Source organism: Zalophus californianus, chromosome 10 (assembly GCF_009762305.2).
Source record: "Zalophus californianus isolate mZalCal1 chromosome 10, mZalCal1.pri.v2, whole genome shotgun sequence".
Taxonomy (NCBI): domain Eukaryota; kingdom Metazoa; phylum Chordata; class Mammalia; order Carnivora; family Otariidae; genus Zalophus; species Zalophus californianus.
This window is the reverse complement of record NC_045604.1, coordinates 41,973,813-41,997,247: the sequence shown is the minus strand read 5'-3', so window position 1 is coordinate 41,997,247 and position 23,435 is coordinate 41,973,813. Positions and strand designations below refer to the sequence as shown.

Sequence of the window (23,435 nt, the reverse complement as noted above, 5' to 3'; positions counted from 1 at the left end):
CACAGAAAGCATTTGTACCTCAACAAGATCATTGCTCCTTGAGTGTTTTCACTCCTTACTCCTCCCTGAAAATAGAGTTGTTTGATACAATCAGGAAAGTCAGAGTTGGTGTGAGACATACAGAACAGCAAAACCATGCTGATGCAACTAAGCTTTGTAACTGCCAAGTGTTCAGAGAATAAAAGAACCCAGCATTCACAGATAGGCTAAGTTTAAAATAGATTCTCCCTTACTCGCCCTTCTTACAAAATATACACAATTCTTTGACAGTAATATATCTGATTTATACACAAAATTCACTTCTAAATTAACAATGATAACTGAGTGCTCACTATGCTCACTTTTCTAAGGAACTTTAGGGGCATTAACTCATTAATTTTCACAACCCTATGAGGTAGATAGTTTTCAATTTCACATTTGGGAAAACCGAGGCAGAGAAAAAGGAAGGAATCGGTCAAAAGTTCCTCAGCTAGTTAAGTAGCAGAGCCAAGATAAAAACCCAGGAAGTCTGGCTCCAGAGCCCATGCTCTAACCATTACACTACATTGCTTCTGCAACAATCCTGCAACAGAAACAATGATGTTTTCAGATTTCCTACAAAGCTATGTCTCCCTATCAAAAATGTCCATTTACATTCTCTAAATTAAACAGAAACATGGTCCCATGGGTCATCTTAATGTGAAAACAACAATCAACAGGAACTTTAGTCTTATCCAAAATATATCAATTCTCTTAAACACACCAAATGTTACCTCCTTTCAAATATAAAAATGCACTCAGATAGCTGTTCAAGCATAATTACTTTCTAGCAACAGGAAATGTTTGCAAAATTCAGGTCCTGGACCCCCTCTTCAGTTTAAGCAGTCAGCACTCAAAGGATCTCTTGTGGCTAGAACAGAACTCAAGTAGCTAATCTCTGAAAGAAAAACACGTCAATTTTAATAAGACCCTGATTAGACAAGGTTTAATTCTATGAATATATTATTAAGGTGATAGAGCATAAAGCAGAAAGTTCCTTATGCTTAATGAATCACTAATAGATTTGCAAAAAATCAAAGCACTGGCCTACTCAGCTATGACAGTTCACATAATCAAGACTTTAGGAACACCAAAGCACCATTCATTTGCTCCTTTTGTACAAAGGTCATAACCCTTAAAACTTTGTCTAACCTCAATTTGTCCCATCTCTTAAACACCCTATTTATAAGCTGGTATAGACCAATACCAGTGTTTAAAGCACTAGCAACAATATTTTAAGATCTCCTTCTAATTGATTTGCTTTTGAAATAGATTAGTGAATACCTTTCAAACACTGAATATTTGCCTTAGACAAAAAGCTCTCTTAAATGCAGTGATTATAGTAAAATCAACCGGTGATTTGGTTGTCATCACCTAAGTGTTCACCATGACCCAAACACCGCAGCAAACCAGGAAGTTTTGCTAAGTTGAATTTGCCTAGTCCTCCTTCCTTATCTAATTTGACACAAGCAATTTCCTTTCACTGATGCATTTACTTTCTACAGATAAAACAATAAAAGGAAAGAAAAAAGCATTGAAAATTCCATCCTGACATCCACTGGACTGCAGGGTGGATCTGACCAACTGGGCAAGTCAGTCTCATCAGCTTCCCTCAATGTGTCAGCTTTTTTCAATAACAGAGCTGAAAGATGACCCATGTTGATATAGTTTAACAGAATACTGAAAGAAGTTTTTGCGAAAACATTTTGCTTATGGGAAGGGCTTCAAAAGTTGGCACTAAAGTTACTAATATCAGACACCATCAGATTGGCCTGTAGAAGATCAAATTGGGCTAAGCTGACTTTTAAAAAGGCAGTTGTGGGGCGCCTGGGTGGCTCAGTTGGTTAAGCGACTGCCTTCGGCTCAGGTCATGATCCTGGAGTCCCGGGATCGAGTCCCACATCGGGCTCCCTGCTCAGCGGGGAATCTGCTTCTCCCTCTGACCCTCTTCCCTCTCATGCTCTCTCTCGCTCATTCTCTAATAAATAAATAAAATCTTAAAAAAAAAAAAAAGGCAGTTGTGGTGACAGGTTTCAAGAAACTGGATGGCCACTGATATTAGTATTTAAGAGCTATCCTCTGATCTAGGGCAGAAACCTTAAACGTGTCTCTCCATACTCAGTGAAGTCAGCAAACAATGTCCCCAGTCTGTGCATGGCTGATATTAAGAACCACACTTTTCCAGCCAGGACCATAGTTTCCCTCCTCCCACTTCTCTTCCGACCCAGACAGGTGATTACAGACAAGGAGGCAATTAAGTTGCTTCAAAATATTTAATACGTGTTAGACACGTAAAGTTACATTTTTATACAAAAATCAATACAACGAAGGAGAAAATACTGTACAAAAACCTTGTCAGCTCCCCCAACCTTTATACAACAAAGACTGGAGTCACCGTATCTACAAAACCATAAGGTCTTTCCACTTAGGGCTTCTGTCTGTAAACTTTGTTTCATTAAACACTTTTTAAAAGCACTGTGTAGTAGTTCTGATCTAGAGCTTTTAAAAATATATCTATTCTCTATAAACTCCGTATTTCCAAGCTTGAACTCTTCTGTGAAGTTCAGCAAGCTTTTTTTTCCCCCCTGTGGGGGAAGACAAGGGCCGCTCATACTCCCTTTTCCCAGAGTAATCACAGGGTATAAACTTTTTCAGTGAGATAGAAGGGTGGGGGGAGAGAGAAATAATACGAGCCTCTCCCCCAGACTAAATCCCTCTAGTCTTAGGAAATCCTGTGAGGAAATGCCACCCTGGCACTGGTGCGATGCTAGCTTTCATGTGAGGGGTGTGTGTAAAGTCCCTTCCTCCCCCGAGTACGAAAGGGGAACTCCCCGGCCCTCTCAGCCGCTTCCTTCTCGGTGCTGCCGGCAGAGGAAAGTCCCTGTCTGCCCCCAAGCTCCCAAGCCCTGGGAAAGGGGCGATGCATTCCACGACAAAATAGTCTTAATTCAACAAGACGAACATACGTACAGACATAACAACACTACACAAAAGCGAACGATCGTCCTCTTCCGACAAGCCTCACCCCCCCACCCCCCGCCAAGTCTCCAGAGGAGACCGCAGGGAGGCTCGGCGCGGCAGGGCCGCCGAGCCCAAGGGCAGTCCGTGCGGCCCGGCAGCACCCGCAGGCTCCGCCACGCGCCCAGCGCCTACGGTCCCTGGGCCGCCCTCGCGGCCTCACGTCGGGGTCCCCCCGCGGCTCAACCTCCTTCCGACGGGGACCCGGGGGCTCAGAAGGCCACGATGGCTGTGCTCCAAGGGTTAATGTCTCTCAGCACCGGCTTATCGCAGCAGATCTGCCCGGGCTCCGCGGCTTCCGGACCGCTCTCCTCTCCCTCGCCTTCCTCCCGGCCGCCCCCGGGGCTTTTCCGCAAGAGTCCCGAGAAGCTGGAACCGAAGATGCTAATGAGGTTAGCCACGTTACCGGTCTCCATCTCCTCCTCCTCCTCCTCCGCCGCCCCGCCCGACTGCTCCTCTGAGTTCCGGCGGGGCTTCTTCAGCGGGCTGGAGCCGGGCGCCGGGCCGCCACCCACGCCCGCCGCGCCACGCTTCCGGGGGCCGACGGCGGGCGGTGCTGGGGGCTCGTCCTCGGCGGGCCGCGGCGCGCAGCAGCAGTCAACTCGGGGGCACGCGCCCAGCGGCCCCGGCCGGTCCGCCGCTCCTGGGGGGCAGCCGCAGTGGCGGCGCGCCTCACGGAGCCCCTCGGGGAAGCCGTCTGAGCCTCCGGCGGGGCCCCCGGCTCCTCCCTCCGCCGCCTCGCACGGTCCCTCCACGCGGCGCCAGGCAGCTTCCGCCGCCTCCACCTCTCCGCCCCGAACAGTTTCCCCTGCGCCCGTCATCGGGGCCCCGGGCTCCGCGTCGCCCGCCCGCGGCGCGGCCGGGTCAGCGGGGCGCTCCGGCTGCGGCTCGATCTCGGGCCAGGCAGCACCGGCGGCCGGCGGGGGCGGCTCCCCCCAGCCCGCGGGAGGCCCGGCCGCCGGCTCCCCGGGCTGCGGCGGCGGCACCGCCGGGCTCCCCGCGGGACCGGCCAGGTAGAGGCCCGGGCACGGGTCACTCAGGTAGACCTGGCGGGCGCTGCGCAGCACCAGGGAGACCAGCAGGTTCTTGTGCAGTTTGATGCCGCCGCGCTGGACCCGCGAGTTGTAGATCTTGCCCAGGGAGATGCTGACGATGCGGTGAGCCTCCAGCTTGAACTCCATCCTGCCTCCCCCTCGCGGGGCTGGCGCCGAGGTGAGGGGTGAACCCCCGGCTCACGTTCGGAAGCTGAGAGGGAAGGAGAGACGTCGACAAGTCCGGTCCGGAGCTGGACCCTCGATACCTGAAGGCTAAAAGAAACGACTCCGGTGACGCGCTCCCCGACCCCCGCGTCCTGGGCACCACAGAAAACAGCTCAGTCCCAGGTCCGGTCGCTGACTGAGGGCAACCCGGACGCCCGGCGCCTTATATACGCCCCTCGACCGCCAATCGCGACGGGCCGCCAACCGTTCCGGGGCAGGCCGGCGCGCCCCCGTGCGCCGCGCGCGGCCAATCGGAGGCCGAGGAGGGGCGCCTGGGCTATTCGAACGTTAGTCCCGCGGAGCAGGCTCTTAAAGGGGGCGAGGACGCGCTGGCCGGACGGGTCCGGGCTTGTGCTCCGCCGGCGGGTGACGGGGCGGAGGCGTAGCCAGAGTGGTTTGTAGTTAAGGATTCTGGCTTGTGCGCAGGCTTGCCAGAACCAGAGGGAACTAAACCACTCGAACTTTCATCTGAGTATACCCCTGGATAATAAATAGTATTACCACAAGGTATTTAGCAGATACTGATTTTGGATGAGTGCCTTGCCTTCCTAGAGTCACACACAAGCATAACATCTGTCAGTTCTAATCCCCAAGAAAGAAAAAGGGGGTTCTAAAAGTTCCTAAGGTTTTTGGCTGCTTATTAAGGAATTGTGACTAGGTACGAAATTATTGGTTCTCTACTAAAGCCATCATCTATCACTTTGTTCTCTAGATTCTAGAATAAACACAAGTGTCCCTTAGGTTACAATGAAAGGTGGTACAAGTTCTCCCCGGTCATTTTTCTTCAACACAAGGACTGATAAGTTCACCCTTGGAAGAAGTTCTAAAAATACAAATAGAGAAGTCCTGTGTTCCCATCATGATGTCATAATTTTATTTTGTGTCAAGGTAAAAATATAGGGGAAGACTGTTCCAGACTTTTCTGGTCAGTCAACAACTTAGTCTATCTAGTGATCCTTAGTACATGGCATTAGGGTGGAATCACCACAGGGTTGTCCAGAGTCCTGGACTGGGTTCCTGGAGAGTCAGTCTGAGTTAGTCCACCTAAGCTCCACCACAGACCTGCCTGATGATTCTGGGTGAAGAATTTCAGGATACCTTAGTTTCTCCAACTCTAAAAGGGAGAAATCACATACACATCTATTCTATTATGCAAAAGAGAAAGGACAACTCTCACCATCCATAGATAAATGGATAAAGATGTGGTACACACACACAATGGAATATTATTCAGTCACAAAAAAGAATGAAATCTTGACATTTGCAATGACATGGATGGAGCTAGAGAGTGTAATGCTAAGTGAAGTCAGTCAGAGAAAGACAAATACCATATGATTTCACTCATATGTGGAATTTAAGAAACGAAACAAGCAAAGGAAAAAGAGAGACAAACCAAGAAACAAGACGCTTAACTAGAGAACGAACTGATGGTTGGTGGTGGGGGGAAGGGGTGATATAGGTGATGGGGATTAAGGAGGGCACTTGTGACTCCTAGGTGGCTCAGTTAAGGTTCTGCCTTTGGCTCAGGTCATGATCCCAGGGTCATGTTCTCAAGGTCCTGGGATTGCCCATATCATTAGGCTCCCTGCTCAGCGGGTAGTCCGCTTCTCTCTCTCCCTTTGCCCCTCCCCCTTCTGCTCTCCCTCTCTCTCTCTCTCATTCTCTCTCTCCCACTCTCTCAAATAAAGAAAATCTTAAAAAAAAAAAGGAGGGCATTTGTTGTGATGAGCACTGAGTGATGTATGGAAGTGTTGAATCCCTACATTGTACACCTGAAACTAATATAACACTGTATGTTAACTACACTGGAATTAAAATTTTTTAGAAAAATGACAACTCTCAGCCACATCTGAATCATAAAACTAAGCATAACTTTCTTGGAATCCACATGGAATAGTTAGCCTGATCCTGCACCAGAGTTTGGCCAAGTGGGATATTTGGTTAGGAAAAATAGTGAAAAGTGGGCTTGATAATGAGTAATTCACAGTTAAAAGAACTCCAGCAGATGTGATGGCTCTGTAACATTACTTATGCCACAACTTATTAATGGTAATTGAGACACCAGGACATGAGACCCAGAGTTCCTCCCCTCTAGGAGTTTTCAGTTTGCATAAAGGAGATAAAATAGTAACATGAATAATTCAGAAGCAAGCCACATATTTTGAGTAATAACATGAAAATTTTTCTTCTAGTTTCTCTTTCTTTGATAGTTATTAGTCACCATAAAACACTGATTAAGAATGCAGGCTTTGAAGGGAAACTTCCTGAGTTGGAATCCCAGCTCCACTTTTTACTTGCTGTGTGACCTTTGGAAAGTTATTTTACCTCTCCGTGCCTTCATCTTTTCCATCTTAAAATAGAGCTAATAATAGTCCCCACCTCTTAGAGTTTTGTGAGGATAAAACAAGGTAACACATGTGAAGCTCTTAGAACAGCCTGGCATATAAGAAGCTATCAATGTATGTTAGTTAGAAAATATCACCCCACGCAAGACCCAGGGGTGGGAGAAGAGGCTGAGGAGGGAAGAAACAGACAGGAGAAAGAAGCTATGCTTGAAGAGCTTGTTGAAAAACGCTGAGGTAGGATCCACAAGTTCTGAGCAGCTGGAGCAACAAAGTTTGGTATAGGGAGCATATCATTTGGCAGGTGTGCCAGAGGCTAGGAACAGGGGCTGGAGCTAATGACAGTGGGTCATGCATGCCTCAAGGAGGAGATGGGGTCACAGGGAGCTACCTAAGGTTGTTGAGTAAGAGAACCACAGAACAGATTCTAGAACAGTCAGTACACTTAATTTACAACTGAACTACAAAGAGGATCACTTAATTATAAAGCTCTTGTGAGAGTTTAGGCAAAGGGTCCTGAAAGCCTGAACTAAGTGGAGGTAGGAAGAATTACAAAAAAAAAAAAAAAAAAAAAGGAACACAAGGAACTGTAGTGATGATCTGGGGTGTTCCCACCCACTCAAACAGGTCACTGATAGAGCAAGCATTAGGTGAAGCTGACCCACATGAGCTGGGAGTTTCACCATCTGCCCCTGCATTCATGGTCCCTCAGCACTGCTCTCCTCACTTGCACCTGTCATGTTCAGGTCCCCTCTCAAATTATGCTGTCATCAAAGGCAGGAGCCCATCTCATATTTGTAGCCAGAAGATAGTAAGAATATTTAACAAATGTATGGCACAGGCAGTAACCACCAGAACAGAATCCTGGAGGCCCTTATGGTACAAGGGTTTATGGTGGATTCCTGCAGGAGCAGCTGAGTGGCCAGGAAAGGGTGCACTCAGGGGGCTGGGGCAGACGTTCTGCCAACTGGCATGGAACCATTACAATATTTTAACAACTGGAGTGGCCATACCAGTGTATACTGGGCAATTATGAACTCGGCTTAGTGAATTTCGAATAATGATATTGTCTATCCAGCACTGTGCTAGTCACTTTCCAGCCATTATTTATCATCCTTAAAAAGTTCTGAAAGTAGATCAGGAAACTAGGACTCTGAAAGGTCAAGTAATTTCCCCCAAGTCATGCAGCTATGGGTGGAGAGGGTGGGATTGAACTCCAAACCTATGGAGCTCTAAAGCTTGAGTGCAGAGTTCTGGGACCAGGTTACCTTGTTTCACCTCTTACTAGCTGTGTGACCTGTGGAAAGTTATTTCACATCTAAGTGAAATGAGAAAGTCATGCCCAAGTTATTCAACCTTTCTGTGCCTCGGTCGCCTATTGTGTAAAATGGAAATAACAATACTGGGAACCTGGGTGGCTCGGTCGGTTAAGCATCTGCCTTCGGCTCAGGTCGTGATCCTAGGGTCCTGGGATCAAGCCCCACTTCGGGCTCCCTGCTCAGCGGGAAGCCTGCTTCTCCCTCTTCCGCTCCCCCTGCTTGTGTTCCCTCTTTCATTGTGTGTATATTTCTCTCTGATAGATAGATAGATAGATAGATAGATAGATAGATAGATAGATAGATAAAATCTTTAAAAAAAAAAGAAAAGAAATAACAATACCTAAGGGGCTGAGTACAGCTCCCAGCACCATATAAGCACTTACTAAGTCTATTTCCTGATATTGTTCTTATTATGCCAGTGCCCATATGAGTCCCAGGCACACAGTTAGTGCTTATTGAATTGTACATGGTTTTTCTACAATACCACAGAATAGCTGCTCAGGAAATGTCCACTGATCACTCCTATTATCAGGACTTCTAATCCTGAGACAACAGAATGGAACCTTGAGAACTCATCTCTTATGCTCAGCAAACTTTACCTCCCCCTACCAAAAGAGAGATCCAGAACAACTTTTCCTAAGCTTTAGAAAGCAGGTAACTGAGTTCGAATTTGCCATTATCAATCGTTGAGACCTTTTCAGTTAAAAAAAAAAAAGAAGTGGTAGAGAACGAGAAACCCTAGCAGTATGAGAAGGACCCAGGAAGCAACTGCTCTGGACGAAATGGCCAGAGCATGTCCACAGAGTCTGGTCCATCCCTCCACCCCATCTCCTCCCCTGGACACGCACGAGCAGGTTAGCATGCTGACAGTTGGCCACACCTGTTCCCACTCAGGTGCTGCGTGGCACCTGAGAGCAGGGCCTGCGTGCCCACTGCTGTTGACTTTATTTCTTGTTGTTCTTTATTTCTTGCATGACAACTTGAAGCCTAAGGATTATGATCAGATGATCACAGAGCTTCTATTGCCTTAAATTAAGTCTAGTCTGTATAAGAACAATGCAAATGCACCATGGATGATACACTCCATAGCTCGAGCTGTGAGAAGTAACGAGAGGAGTGGGTGAAGTAAGTTCTCTGCACCAAGCCTACCTTGCCATGTTAGGCCACTTGGAAATTGTTGGGGGGTCAAAGTTGCTTATGTAAGTGAATAAACATTCGTATGACATCCTGAGTTCTTTAGGGGAAGAGCGCTACAAAAATATATTATTAGCACTTTATGTAGGCAATACTCCTCTTGCTCTTCTGAGGACAGACAAAGCTATTTAATTAATTTATTTATTTCAGAGCGATAGCTCGCATGCAGGTGGGGGGTGGGGAGAGAGAGAGAATCTTAAGCTGAGTGTGGAGCCCAACGGGGGAGAGGGGGCTCAATCTTACAACCCTGAGAATCCTGACCTTAGCCGAAATCAAGAGTCGGATGCCTAACCGACTGAGCAACCCAGGCGCCCCCCAAAGCCACTTTTTTTTTTTTAAAGATTTTATTTATTTATTTGACAGAGAGAGACAGCGAGAGCAGGAACACAAGCAGGGGGAATGGGAGAGGGAGAAGCAGGCTTCCCGCTGAGCAGGGACCCCGATGTGGGACTCGATCCCAGGACCCTGAGATCATGACCTGAGCCGAAGGCAGACGCTTAACGACTGAGCCACCCAGGCGCCCCCAAAGCCACTTTTTAATTCAACTTTTTCTCTCTCAGTCTTCTGTCATATTTTATATCTTTTTTTTTTTCCTTTTGGCTGCTTGACTACTATAGAATTTCTTTATTTTCAAATAACATTTGACCAGGAGTGGGCACCAAAACCTGCCTTTTTTTTCCTCCTCCCCATTTCCTTTCCTAAATTAGCCCTCCTTCTTGTCCTAAATTTTATATTTTGGTTCAGAGAAACTTAGGTTATTTTTACAATCATCCTTGTCATACCTTGCCTCCCTTAGTACTCTTAGAGAACAGATTCCTCCATAAATAGAGTACTCAAACTCATTAAAATGAGCCTACCACCCTCTCAAGCCACAGAATGAGAAGCCACTACCATATAAAACCCTAGGCCTGCACTGTTCAATATAGTAGCCGCAGGGCCAACGGGGCTAGGTTGATTGCGGAACTGAATTTTGAATTTTATTTACTTCAAATCTGAAAACTGAAACAGGGTAAAATCCTTTTTTTGAAACCCAACTTTATTTTGTATGATTTTTGAAGATTGAAAATTTAGCATCTGAATCAATGCCGCAATTATAAAATACAGAGCAGAGTTCAAAGGCTTAGTATCAAAAAGAGAACATAAAATGTCTCATTCATATTTTTAGAATGGTTACATGCTGAAATGATAAAACTTTGGATATACTGACTTAAATAAAATATATTATTAAAATTAATGTAACCTGTTTCTTTTTACATGTGTGGCTCAAATTATATTTCTTCATTTTTAAAAGATTTTATTTATTTATTTATTTGACAGAGAGAGAGGGAGAGAGCATAAGGAGGGGGAGCAGCAGAGGGAGAGGCAGGAGAAGCAGGCTCCTCGCCGAGCAGGGAGCCAGATCATGACCCAAGAAGGCAGACGCCCAACCGACTGAGTCACCCAGGCACCCCTCAAATTATATTTCTATTGGACAACAGTGCCCTAATGGTAATAAAAGGTGGTATGGACATATAAACATGCATGAGCATATTGTGAGGGAAGATAAAGTAAAAAGGAAGTAAACCATAAAACACTTAGATGGTTGTTAAAACACTTAGCTTCTTAGAAAATCTAAGAAAAAGGCAAAAAAAACCAGAGCCAATCAGCCAGATGACAGTTCTTTCTAGAACTGAGAAGTGGCCACACAGGTGGAGAAGCACAATTCTACGTATCTGATTGTGAGAACACAGAAATTATCACAATATTATTTTAAAATTCAAAATACAAACATGCAAACAAATTTCAAAAACTCACTTGGACAGCACCATTCTTGTGCGCTGTTAGAGTGCATTTATCCTTTTCAAATTCTGATGTCCACCTGGAAGCTGCAGGACCATTTGTTTCCAACGTGCCATTTTCCCTGCACAAAAACCTTCAGTGGCTCCCCATGACCTTTATGGCAAAAATCCAACCCTCTGGCCTGGTCTCTGGAGTACTACACAATACACTGTCAAAGACAAACAGCCTGGAGTGGTGAATAGAGCCTGGCTTCTCACCAGCTGTGCATGCTCTTTATCTTACAAAATTGGGGAGTTGGACTAAATCAGTGGCCCTCAAACTCTGGCTGCACAGTAGAATCACCTGGGGAGCCTTTAAATACAGGAGCTGCCCAGACCTCACTGCAGATGACTTAAATCAGAAACTCTGGAGTGAGACCCAGGTATTGGAATTTTTTTAAACTCCATAGGTGATTACAATGTGCATTCACGTTTGAGAACTAGGGGACTAGATATGATTGTTTTAGGATCACTTCAGGTCTAGAATTCCGAGATTCTATGAATCCAGGCAAACCTTTTCTTTTCTTTTTTTTAAAAGATTTTATTTATTTATTTGAGAGAGAGAGAATGAGAGATAGCACGAGAGGGAAGAGGGTCAGAGGGAGAAGCAGACCCCCTGCTGAGCAGGGAGCCCCATGTGGGACTCGATCCCGGGACTCCAGGATCATGACCTGAGCTGCAGGCAGTCGCTTAACCAACTGAGCCACCCAGGCGCCCTGGGCAAACCTTTTCAACCTTTCTAGTACCCTGAACAACATAAAGGACCCATCTCTTTCCCAGCTAGACAGGTCTAATCAAAAGTGTATGTCTATCTTCTACTTCCTTAACAGAATGCCCTCTCCCTTCCTGCCCAAATTCTGCACCATCACTTCTTCCAGGAAGCCGTCCATGCCCACTGGTATTTAGTGTTCTCACTTGGGCGCACATACTCGTCATTTGTTACTGAAAACCACAATACCACTTGTTATCTATAACCGTTGTATTTCTGTGTTTTATTTACTTCCATAGTATCTATTTAACTTTGTGTGGATATATTTCTCATTTCCCAGTAACATTCAAGTGCTGGGAAAATGCTGCATTGTACTTTCTTTGCATCCTGCCTCCTCTACACCCAGAAGCTTGACTATTGCTATGTACATATTGAGGGATCAATAACTAGTTGATAAACAAGTTTTTAATGGGCTCTGCAAATCTGATGGTAAACTCTTTAAACACAGACAACAAGAGGGTAAAAAAAGAGTACTCCACATACATTACTTTAGTGGCATATTAACCAAAATATCACATCAAATACATTTTATCTTATCCTAGCTCATTATTATTCATGACCCTAAGCTCCACCTTTCCCCTATAAAAGCTATTTTTTCACATGAAATAAATTGATTTTTGATAGTTTGCTTTTTCTGCCATGCTATTTACCAATGTGTGATTTTATTACTGAGAAAGTAATTGCTGGCCTACTCTGTTCTGATTAAACATTTATTATGGATTAATGATGTACTGAAAACCCCGCTGCGTATCAGCACCTCCTTTAAGGGCAACCTATATATCTTCAGCCAGTATGGAAATCTCGCCTCTTCTCCCCACTCCCGTTCTAATCGCTGAAACTAATAGCGCGAATTCTAATTCATCAGTCAAGTCCATTTTAGATCAACACAGCTGATCTAAATGCTAACATGAATGCGCATTCATTTTGAAAACCCCAAATCACTAACCCATCTCATGTTCATTTTGACTAAGCAAATTCTGAGTGAGTATTTACACAGACACATCCTGCAGTGTAAAAGGAAGTTTCAGATCTGCTGTCTAACCAGGAGCTGGTGTGTGGATTAGCAGATTTATGTTTATAAAGCAGTCTGAGCTCTTTTGAGGAAAAATGATTTTGAAATAGGCAGCACGCTCATATCCTTCCCTGCATCTTGATCACTTACAAAGTTCTGAGTCCAACTCCTCTCTTAAAAAAGCTCATTCCTTTTGCCATTCTTTGAAAATATCAGAGGATCATTGTGGGGGTTGGGAAAAGGTGTCCTCTCAAAGTCAAGTGGGACTACGATCCTTCCATTATGAGAACTGGTCAGAGGAGAAAAACTAGTTATAAAATGTTTTGTGGCATTGCCCTTTTAAGAAGCGTAAGCATTCGGTTCCCAGTCTTTTCATCCCATTTTCCTCGCAGGCTGACGTAATGCTTAGGAAGTTTAGAATCACGTGGGGGCTCCTGAGGTCAGAGTCCCAAGGACCCTTTTCTCCTTGGGACTAAAGTCCCAAGGAGTGGGTCTTTTAGTCCCAATAGTGGGTCTTTTTCTGTTTGATTTTGAATTTGTCCACGCCGTGATGGAATGAGTGCGTGTGACAGTGGATGTTCCGATTAGTGTGCCTGGGTAGGATTGTTTTCCAGCATGTGAGTGGGTGTTACGGGGGAGAGGGGGATCGGTTCACTCAATTTGGCCGCAGTGGTTTGAATAAATGCTCCGGGCAGGGCAGGTCCCGTCCCGAAGGGATGGCAGAGCCCCTGAAGTCTTTTCGGTTAAGATAGGAATTTTTTGTTTGTTTGGGTTTGGGGTTGGTTTGTTTGTTTTGAGGCTTATAAATGATTTTTAAACTATTTTAATTGGTTCTGGGGTCAATATTATGTTTATGTGTTTCCAATTGGGTAGAAGAATTCGGTTTATTTTTTTAAATATGAGTTTGTGTGCCTGTGCTTGAGAGGAAAAGGCCCCCTCTCTTCTCACAGATGTGAGAGGAAAATAGAATGAAGGGAAAGGTATGACATTCTCTCTCTCTCTCTCTCTTTCTCTCTTTCTTTCTTTTTTTTTTTTTTTTGGTGAGATCTAACTAGACTAGAAGGGTTTGACAAACAATTAACAATCCTCCCCACTCAGCTGCTGTTTCCCAAAATAACATCTTCTTAGCTGCCAGGGTAGATGGAGGGCCTTAAGGGGAGGAAGACACAAAGGTGCCCTCTTTTTAAAGCCTGCATCTCTGTGAGATCTTGAAGGCAGAGGGGGAAACCCAGGGGATTAAATTAGCAGGCAGCCCAGGCTCCACCTGGAAGGGAGATACATAATAGGCTTTTAAGACAGGAAACAGCTTGTGCTCCAAAATAATAATTTTCAAAAGCAACACATGATGGATACTGAGTTTTTCTAACCGCCCCCCCAGTTCATAATTTCATAATTTCCCCCAGTTCAATAATTAAAGCAAAATTGCCCTTTAAGATGCAGTTCAGTGAATGAGTCAGGTCTTCTGGTATTCCTGCAATTCTGCTCCACCTCGCCCCCCACATTTGGAAGGACTGTTCCAGCCAGCCCTTCTCTAAACCTGACTCTCTGTTGCAGAAATTGCTCAATGCCACGTCTGGGGAGATCTGATCAGGGTTGTGTTGCCTTTTCCTCCCCATTTTCTTCCTTCTTCCCTCTCTGTCTTGTCCTCTTACGTTCTTATTTCTTTTTCCCCTTTTTCTGCTCTCTCAGCCTGCCATTTTTACCTCATCCCCTTCCTTTTCTCTGAAAGACTGCCTCTCACACTCCCACATGTCAATTCGCTCTGCCAGCCCAGGCTCTCTGGGGTCCTGAAATGTCTCCTGTCATGAATGGGGATGTGGATGGGAAGGGAAAGCACACGATGCACTAAACAAAGGGAACAGACCAGCAACACACCTTCCAGAAGGTCGGGAGCTGGAAGATCAAGGAAGAAGGCAGAGAAAGAGAAGGACCAGATATGCCCTCAAAGAATTAAAAGATTATACCTATCAAATTGGATTCTAAATTTTGCTGTTTTAAAATTTCCTTGAAAATACACCCAACGGGAATTAAAGCCACTATCAAAACCAGAATCCTGTTCACGAATTAACTCCCAGTCAACCTCAGCTGCTAGAAACCTTGGGCTTGGTTCCTTTTGCATTCTAGATATGCTTCCACTCTAATAGTGACATTCTAGCTCATGGTCTGATCATAGGACTATGTCCCTCTGAACTGGCGCTTCCTTCCCTGGGGCAGTGAGCAAGTCTCCTGCGTGGATCCTCAGTGTTTAGCACAGCGCTTGGTCTAGAGGAGGCACTCCTCTGTCGGAAGGACTCTCTCGGAGTGTTGGGGTTAGTGGACGGATGGATGGAGAGGAGAATAGATAGTAGAGCAAGACACCTGGAATACTCATACATTTTCTCCTTTTCTCCCGATATTCCAGAAAAGGCAACATATGATTGGCAAACTTTCTTCTGACAGATACACAAGATAGAGATGCAATGGGATTGACTTTGTTCTGGAGACTAGCTCCGCAAATATCCTCTTCAGCACCTAACACGGTACACGGCATGCACAGGGTTATACTCAGCACACGTTTGTTGAATTAATGATTAAGAGAGGAGAAAAATAGCTCTTCTCCCTGGAGGAAGAGGTTTCCAGGAAAGAGAATGGAGGAGCAGTAGAGAGTGATTCAAATATAAAGCGTTTGAGGCATAGCTTCCCAACCTCAGCTCTGTGAAATATCCTAAGAAACAACCTCATGATGAGAGGGGGATATTTTGGAGACTATCGAAGGGCTTCTAAAGTAAAGAAAGAGGACTGGGAGTATGTATGTGGTGTGATATTTCCAAAGGACCCTCCTTCAAAGGTGTTTGTGGCTGACTCAAATGTTAAACATTTGGATCCAGAGACGCTTACATTCTTTTTACTTTGGGAAGGACTCTGCATGATAGAGGGAGCAGGGTCAACGCTGACAAGGTAGGCAAAATAGGATACTTGAAGCCCAGAGAGCACAGCTTCTGCTCTGGCCCAAACTGGGGTGCTGGAAGGGCTGGGATAATGCTAAGCAAATACGTGATGATGCAGGTACATAACCAATATTTAGCATACAAGAGGGCTCACTCTGGGATTTGGCCATCAGCTAGCTTTAGGCCATTCATTTATCCAACTCCTCCCCCACTCCCCAAGCTCTCGAGCCGCGCCCCCCACACAAAAAAAACACAGGAGAGCTGAGATTTACAGAGGCCAGGAGCTTTACCAAATTCTGGACACAGAATATGCCTGCGAGGTAGTAGAAAGGGTAGTTAATTGGTTGGCTCCTGAATGTGTTAATCCTGAGCGAATCTGTGTTACTACCTCATTAGCACATTAATTCTACTGACTATTCTCGGCATTCCTGTATCACTTAATATCCTAGGCATTTCTGGAGGTTGTCTTACAAAATCAAGTTGTATTGACTAGAATTGCAAACTAAGACTCTTGGCTCAAAGGCTCCTATTCAGGAATATTTTAGAGTAAGAAAAGATAAGGTTGTAAATATGTGCCTGAAATACTGAGCCTGTTTCTTTCTTCTCTGCTCAGAAAAGCGAGCACACAGCGCGAGGTGAGCAGCTGGGCTGGAAGTGGTCTCTGGGCCCCGTGAAGGATTCGATGCCCCCCATCTCCACACACCCATGACCGCTCTCCCAAAGGAGACCGCCTCTCTCCCGGCTGCTAGCCAGTTGGGTGACCCTGTGTCAGCCATGGCATTTCATGGTCCTCGGGATCCCAATCTATGAAATGATGAGGCTCATCTAAGGTCCCTTCCAGTTCCAATGCTCTTTAAAAAGAAGAATGAAAAAGACTTTGAGCAGCCCAACCTTATTTGCCAAATTAGTGGCAGTGGGGGCCTATTTAAAGGAAAAAGGATTTGGGATGTTTCTGGGTTTATTAAAATCCCTGCAGTCCAGGTTCTAAAGCAACAAAATATAAGAGGACAGGAGGGCCATTGCAATATTCTTGTTAATTAACATTTAAAAAAATAAAATTACTCAACTTTATCCAGTGAACATTCACTGATTGTCTACATGTGCTAGGCATTATATCAGGCCCTGGGAAAAGCAGGATGAATATGGCCCCATCCAGCGGTACCTTCATGCAGCTCACCTCCTTATAGGGGAGACAGGCTGGTGAGAATAGAAAGTCATCTATAATAGAAATAATCATCAGAGTCATCATCATCAATAATAGAGTGTTACTGGGATCAGTCCTACAATAGGACTCTGTGCAAGGACAAGGTTGGGATCAAAGAGGGCACAGGCAACCCTCCTGTGATGCAGGTCATGGAGGCAAGGTGTGAACTGGGGGCAAGGTTCATGGTGTCAAAGAAAGAGGCTTGAGCTACCTTTTCTTCTAGTGCAGAAGTGAATAATGTACAGAAAACTGGGAGTGGGTAGGGGGAGCTCCAGCCACCATCCAATCCTTAATGAACTAGTATCTGTCCCTGAAGCATGCCAGGGCACCACATTTGTCTGTGTGGTTCACTGAGGTATCTCTAGAACCTAGGATAGTAAGTGGCACATAGGGTGCTCACAAAATAGTTGTTGAATGAATAAAAAGAATACATTAGCCTGGCTCAGTTGGTAGAGCATGCAACTCTTGATCTCGGGGTCATGAGTTCAAAACCCCTGTTGGGCATAGAGTTCACATAATAATAATAATAATAATAATAAAACAATACATTCAAATAAAGCCTCTGCTCATGTTATTCCTAAGTACCTTTTTGACCAGTTCAGAATGCTACTGAGTGCCATCACAGAGGCCGAGGGAGGAGCTCTCAACAATGAAAGTACATTGGGTGATGTTCAATTCATGTCAGATATTTCAGAAGGGACAAGTGAAATTAGACTGGAGAAGTAGATTGGACAGTTGGGAATTTCCAGTGACTTTCCCAGCAACAGCATGCCTGGAGGGGTAGTGACATATACAAGTCCTTCTGCAGATCAGGAAGAGTGACAAGGGAGTGAGGAGTGGAGACAGCTTGCAGATAGCTTGCTCATCAGAACTCTGATTGTGAAGATAAGGGAAGGTTTTAAGTAGAGAGAGACATCCAGGAACTTGGGAGGGTTTCTGAATCCAGGGAAAGATCACAGACAGTAAGAGGAAAAGGACCCAACCAGTGTTGAGTTCCCATAGTATGTAACCCTCCCAACACCCCTGGGGAAGGTGTGGCACTTTGTGTGCGAGGCAACTGGAGTTTGGGATTGGTTTTTTAAAACTTGCTTAAAGGGCACCTGGATGGCTCAGTTGGTTGAGCGTCCAACTTGGGCTCAGGTCGTGATCTCAGGGGGCCCTGGGATCACTCTGCACTCAGCAGGGATTCTGCTTCTCCCTCTCCCTCTGCCCCTCTCCCTGCTCGTGCTCTCTCTCTCTCAAATAAATAAATACATTTTTTTAAAAAAAGAATGCCTTGAAACTTGCTCAAGACATGCTACAACATGGATAAACCTTGAGGACATTTGACTAAGTGAAGTAAGCCTGTTACAAAGACAAATACCGTATGATTCTCCTTCTATGAAGTACCTAAAGTGTCAAATCATAGAGACAGAAAACAGAAGGTGATTAGCAGAGGCTGGGGAGGGGTGAGTAGGGTGTTGTTTAGTGGGTACAGAGCTTCAGTTTTATAAGATGAAAAGAGCGCTGGAGATCGGTTGCACAACAATCTGAATTACTTAACACGACTGAACTGTACATTTAAAAATGATTAAGATGGTGAACTTTATGTTACGTATATTTTACCACAATTAAAAAAAAAAAAGTGGGCACTGGGGTGGCTCATTCAGTTAAGCATTTGCCTTCGGCTCAGCTCAAGATTCCCAGGTCCTAGGATCAAGCCGGAAACTGACAGGCTCTCTGCTCAGCGGGGAGTCCGCTTCTCCCTCTCCCTCTGCCACTTCCCCTGCTTGTTGGAGTGCTCTCTCTCTCTCACACACACTCTCTCTCTCAAATAAATAAATAAAATCTTAAAAAAAAAGTGCTTAGGCTCGCACAGCTAGTAAATGGAGGAGGTGGTATTCAAACCCTTGTCTGGTGGGTTGTGAAATCACTGCTCTTTTCTCTGTGCATCTGCACCAGTCTGTGAAGCTAAAGCTGCAGCAGGGAGAGGGATAATTGGTGGAGAAAGTCTTGGGAGGTCAGTAAAGGAGAGGATCTAGAGCCTTGGAGGGGGACCAGCCCAGAACAAAGTAGAATACTCCACTGAGGCTGAAGGGAAGGAGGTGAGGGGGAGATGGCTTGGGCTAGGAGCTAAGGAGCTTCTGAGAACCTCAGCTTTCTCTGTGAATTTGGAGGCAAATGGGGTGAGGTCAAGCAGGGAGCCTGAGTGAAGAGAGCCTGGAAGAGCTCTTGTGGACAAAACTGACCAGGGTTAGATTTACAAATACACACCAAGCGAGTTGAGATTGTGGCCATCTTTCCCAACCAAATACGTGGATAAATTCCATGAGGGACTGCCCCTAAGAAATAAACAGCTGGAGGGAGCCTGGGTGGCTCAGTCGTTAAGCCTTTGGCTCAGGTCATGATCTCAGGGTCCTGGGATCGAGCCCCCGCATCTGGCTCCCTGCTCAGCGGGAAACCTGCTTCTCCCTCTTCCACTCCGCCTGCTTGTGTTCCCTCTCTCGCTGTGTCTCTCTCTGTCAAATAAATAAATAAAATCTTAAAAAAAAAAAAAAAAGAAAGAAATAGCTGCAGTTCATTCATTATGTTGGCCAGTACTGTCATAATGGGAAGCATTAGTCATTCCCCTTAGGTCACTATAAGAGCCCCAGAAAAATGGGTGATTTACCTGTAGATTCAGGCACAGCTCTGACCCTCTAGAAAACAGTTACTGCAAGGAAACCAGCTCGAGAACCCAACAATCAGAATGGTTGAAGGGTAGTTAGTCTTAAGGGTGGTTCTCCTGCTGGGGCAAAGAGACTTTAAGTTCAAATCATCTTGAGCTCCTCACCACCCAGTGATGAGATTTTCGGTCACATGGGTAGGTGATGCTAACCTTAGGTGGGGGTATCTTTCGAATTATGAAAGACAGGAGCAAGATCCACGCACGAAATACCTTGCACTTTTTCTTCTATGGGGTTCTAAAGCAGTGGAAATGCCCCCAGTACTCCTCAAACGAATTACTATGAGATTACCTAATTCTAAAAATACAGATTTTTCTGATTATTCCACTGTTAGTGGGTCGCCTTAACTATCTTAATTTACAGTCTACCCATTGCAAACTAAATGGGATTTTTCTAAATAAGAGTATTTGGGTAGTTATAGTAATAGGCACAGATCACTTTAACAAGCTGACACTGTCAGTTCCACTATTTGGCTAAACTCTACATGGAACTAGTTTCATGTAAGCCAGATAATTACAAGTATCATAACTGAACTGAGTTGCTGCACTGTCCTTCAATTTAAAAAAATATTGTAGTATGAAATAATTATAAATTCACAGGAAAGTGCAAAGATAGTACAGAGATCCCATGAACCCTCACCAAGTTTTCTCCATAGTTATATCTTACATCGTTAGGATGCACTACCAAAACCAAGAAGCTGAAACCAAAACAATATATGTGTATTGCTCTATGTCATTTTATCCACGTGGGTAAATCTGTGGAACCACCACCACAATCAAGATATAGGACTGCCATCACAACAGAGATCTCTGTCATGCTACCCCTTTATTGTCACACCTTTCCCTCTCCCTGCAACCATCCATAACCCTGGTAACCACCAACCTGTTGTCCATCTCTATAGTTTTGTCATTTTTGAGAATGTTCTAGAAATTATGTAGTTTGAATTATACAGTATGTGACCTTCTGAAACTGGCTTTTTTCACTCAGCATAATGCCTTTGAGATTCATCTAAATTGTTGCACATATAGTTCATTCCTTTTATTGCTGACTAGTATTCCATAGCATGGATGTACCATTGTTTATCAATTCATTCACAGGGGATGCTTTGGTTGTCTCCAATTTCAGGCTATTATAAGTAAAGCTGCTATGAACAATTGTGTACAGATTTTTATGTGGACATAAGTTATTCTTCTGGGGTAAATTGCCAGGAGTCCAGTTGCTGGGTAAGTATATTTTTAGTTTTTAAAGAAATAGCCGAACTATTGTCCAGAGTACCTGTACCATTCTATGTTCCCACCAACAATGGGTGAGTGATCCAGTTTCTCCACATCCTTTCCAGCATTTGGTATTGTCACCAATTTTTATTTTAGCTGCTCTTGTAGGTGTGTGGTGATATCTCACTGTGGTTTTAATTTGCATTTCCCTAAAGACTAATGATGTTGAACATATGTATGTAAACACATGAAGTTTATAACTGGTTTCAGAGTTTCTTTTGGCACATCATTTTACTCCCTCTAAGCCTCAACATTCTCATCTGTAAAATGAATTTCACTATATAACTCTCCGAATCTAAAATTCTATGCACCACTGAATCTACCTTGGGTGAGTTTGTTTGCAAGGTAAGGAGCTTTTACTTTTCCCTTTGTGCCTCAGCTGTTCCCATCCACCATGCATTGACAAGTAATAACTGTTATCCATGGTCTTCACTGACATTTCCATGGAACCCCCTATGTGCTTCATTTGGCCCTGTGGGCCTCACTCAGCATTTAAGTTACATTATCAAAAGCTAAACAAAAAGATTCACATTTTCACAAATTGATAAGGGACTTTATTAATTTTCTGATTCATTGTAAAGTTGTTTTTGGTTTGTTCCCAGGGTTCATTATAGAACATGGTTTGGAGTAGATGATACCTTACAATTTTTATCACACATCACTTGAGTGCCTAGTGTATGCAGCTAGGGAGGGGTATGGGAAGAAGCACAAGCTCTATGTGGAGAAGGCTTTGGTTTTGATCATGCCTTTGCCACTTAGTAACTGTGACCTTGTAAAGAAACATAACTCATCTGAACGTCAGCAAAACGGACAGAACACCTGCTGCCAAAGCTGCTACAACACAGAGATCATACACATAAAGCGGCCGGTTCACAGTTAGCACTCAGTAAATGGTCGCTCTGATTGTGTGGGGTGGGAGGGGGTGTCCCTGGGTGAAGGGTGATGCAGCACACGCCATGCCCTCTGCTCTGCACATTCATACACACACACAGGCCGCTCATTCAGTTCCCACGGCAACACTGGGAGACAGGCATTTACAAGCCCTGTTTTTTTTGGTTTTTTAAGATTTTATTTATTTTATTTTAGAAGAGAGCATAAACAGGGGGAGGGGCAGAGGGAGAGAGAGAATCTCAGGCAGACTCCATGCTGAGTGTTGAGCCAACTCAGGGCTTGATCCCATGACCCTGAGATCATGACCTGAGCCGAAACCAAGAGTCGGCTGCTCAACTGACAGAGCTACCCAGGTGCCTCGACGAGCCCCGTTTTTTATAAAAGTGAGGCTCAGAGAAGTTAAACAATTTAAAATCACCCTGATTTTAAGTGAAGGAGATGGAATTCAAACTGTGTTCTTTTTTTTTTTTTCCCTCCAAACGAGCAAACTGTGTTCTTCCAGGGTTGAGCCAGAATCTAGCCAGAGGGTCTAGCTGGAGTGACAGGCTGTGTGGAAACACACAGTAGCAAGTGTCAGTGGAGGGGCAGAGCCAAAAAGCGTTTAGGAGTTTAGAGAAGGAGTTAATTCTGAGGATTGGCCAGTTGGGAAATGGGGAAGGCAAAAGGAAACTAGCGGATTAGAACGTACTCTGTGTCACCAGACATCTCTGAGTTCCTAGATGTCACCCTCACAACTGCCTGTTGGCCCTGGAAGCCCAGCCCAGCTGCTTCAGGGAGGGAGACAGCTCTCCGCACTTCCAGCCATTCCCTCTCTCCCTCCTCCCCTTTGTTAACGGAATATTGATATGCAGGCCCTCCTAGTTCACTCTGAAGTTTTATCTAACTTGTGTTTTTCAGCATGACACAAAAGGTCACTGTCAGGGTTGTATTTCTTCTATTAACATAAAACCTGGGGTCGATGTTATAGAAATTATGTTCTGGATTACCTTCTCCAAAATCATTTTCTTTGATGTGAGCTTGATTTGCTTATAAGGGTATGTCTGAGCCATTTCTGCACTTGCTACTTTTCCAGAATGTCACTGGGCTCCATTGCCTTCTATAGTCTGGCTCCGAGTAGGCATTATGGAAATTCATTTAATCAGTATGCATACATATTGAGTGCCCACCATGTGCCAGGCACTGGAGTCTGAGGCCTCATAGAACATACATTCTATGAATAGCTGATTAACTTATGAAGGCCATAAGGATTTAATTTGAATGTCAGTATCCGTGGCAGATTATTAGTAAGAAATTGGAGTTAACAAAATTGGTGGCTTTAATTGAAAATATAGCGTATGCAGTGTCACACAGATAAACTGCTAATTCCTTTTGGCAGGGGACAATCCTTGAAAATTTCATCATGGGGGCTATAAACAAGTCATCCTGTGGAGTGATTTCAAGTCTGTGAAGCTGGGCAAGCTTACAGATCTTTGAAATTTGATCTCAGTTCCAGTTGCAAGGACGTACATTGGGTTAGAGTAGCTTGCCTTGTCTTCAGCCCTCCTTGATCCTCAGGGATCGATGACTAATTCAGTCTTCTAAAAGTAAGGTGGAGGATAGCCCTAGTACTCAGCCTCTGGGGGTTACATCTGGTTTGGCAACTTCCTGTTGTGTGTAATGCACAGACCACGTATTTGTCGCCGTTTT

General features: G+C 44.8%; 1 protein-coding gene across 1 annotated transcript; it reads right to left on the bottom strand.

Moving 5' to 3' along the window:
* Positions 1 to 2,272: 2,272 nt before the first annotated feature.
* On the bottom strand, positions 2,273 to 5,121 carry IER5 (immediate early response 5). Its single transcript, XM_027614047.2, has one exon. It carries the CDS (start codon positions 4,215 to 4,217, stop codon positions 3,249 to 3,251), a length of 969 nt encoding a protein of 322 aa, XP_027469848.1. The 5' UTR covers positions 4,218 to 5,121; the 3' UTR covers positions 2,273 to 3,248.
* Between the last annotated feature and the right edge of the window lie 18,314 nt (positions 5,122 to 23,435).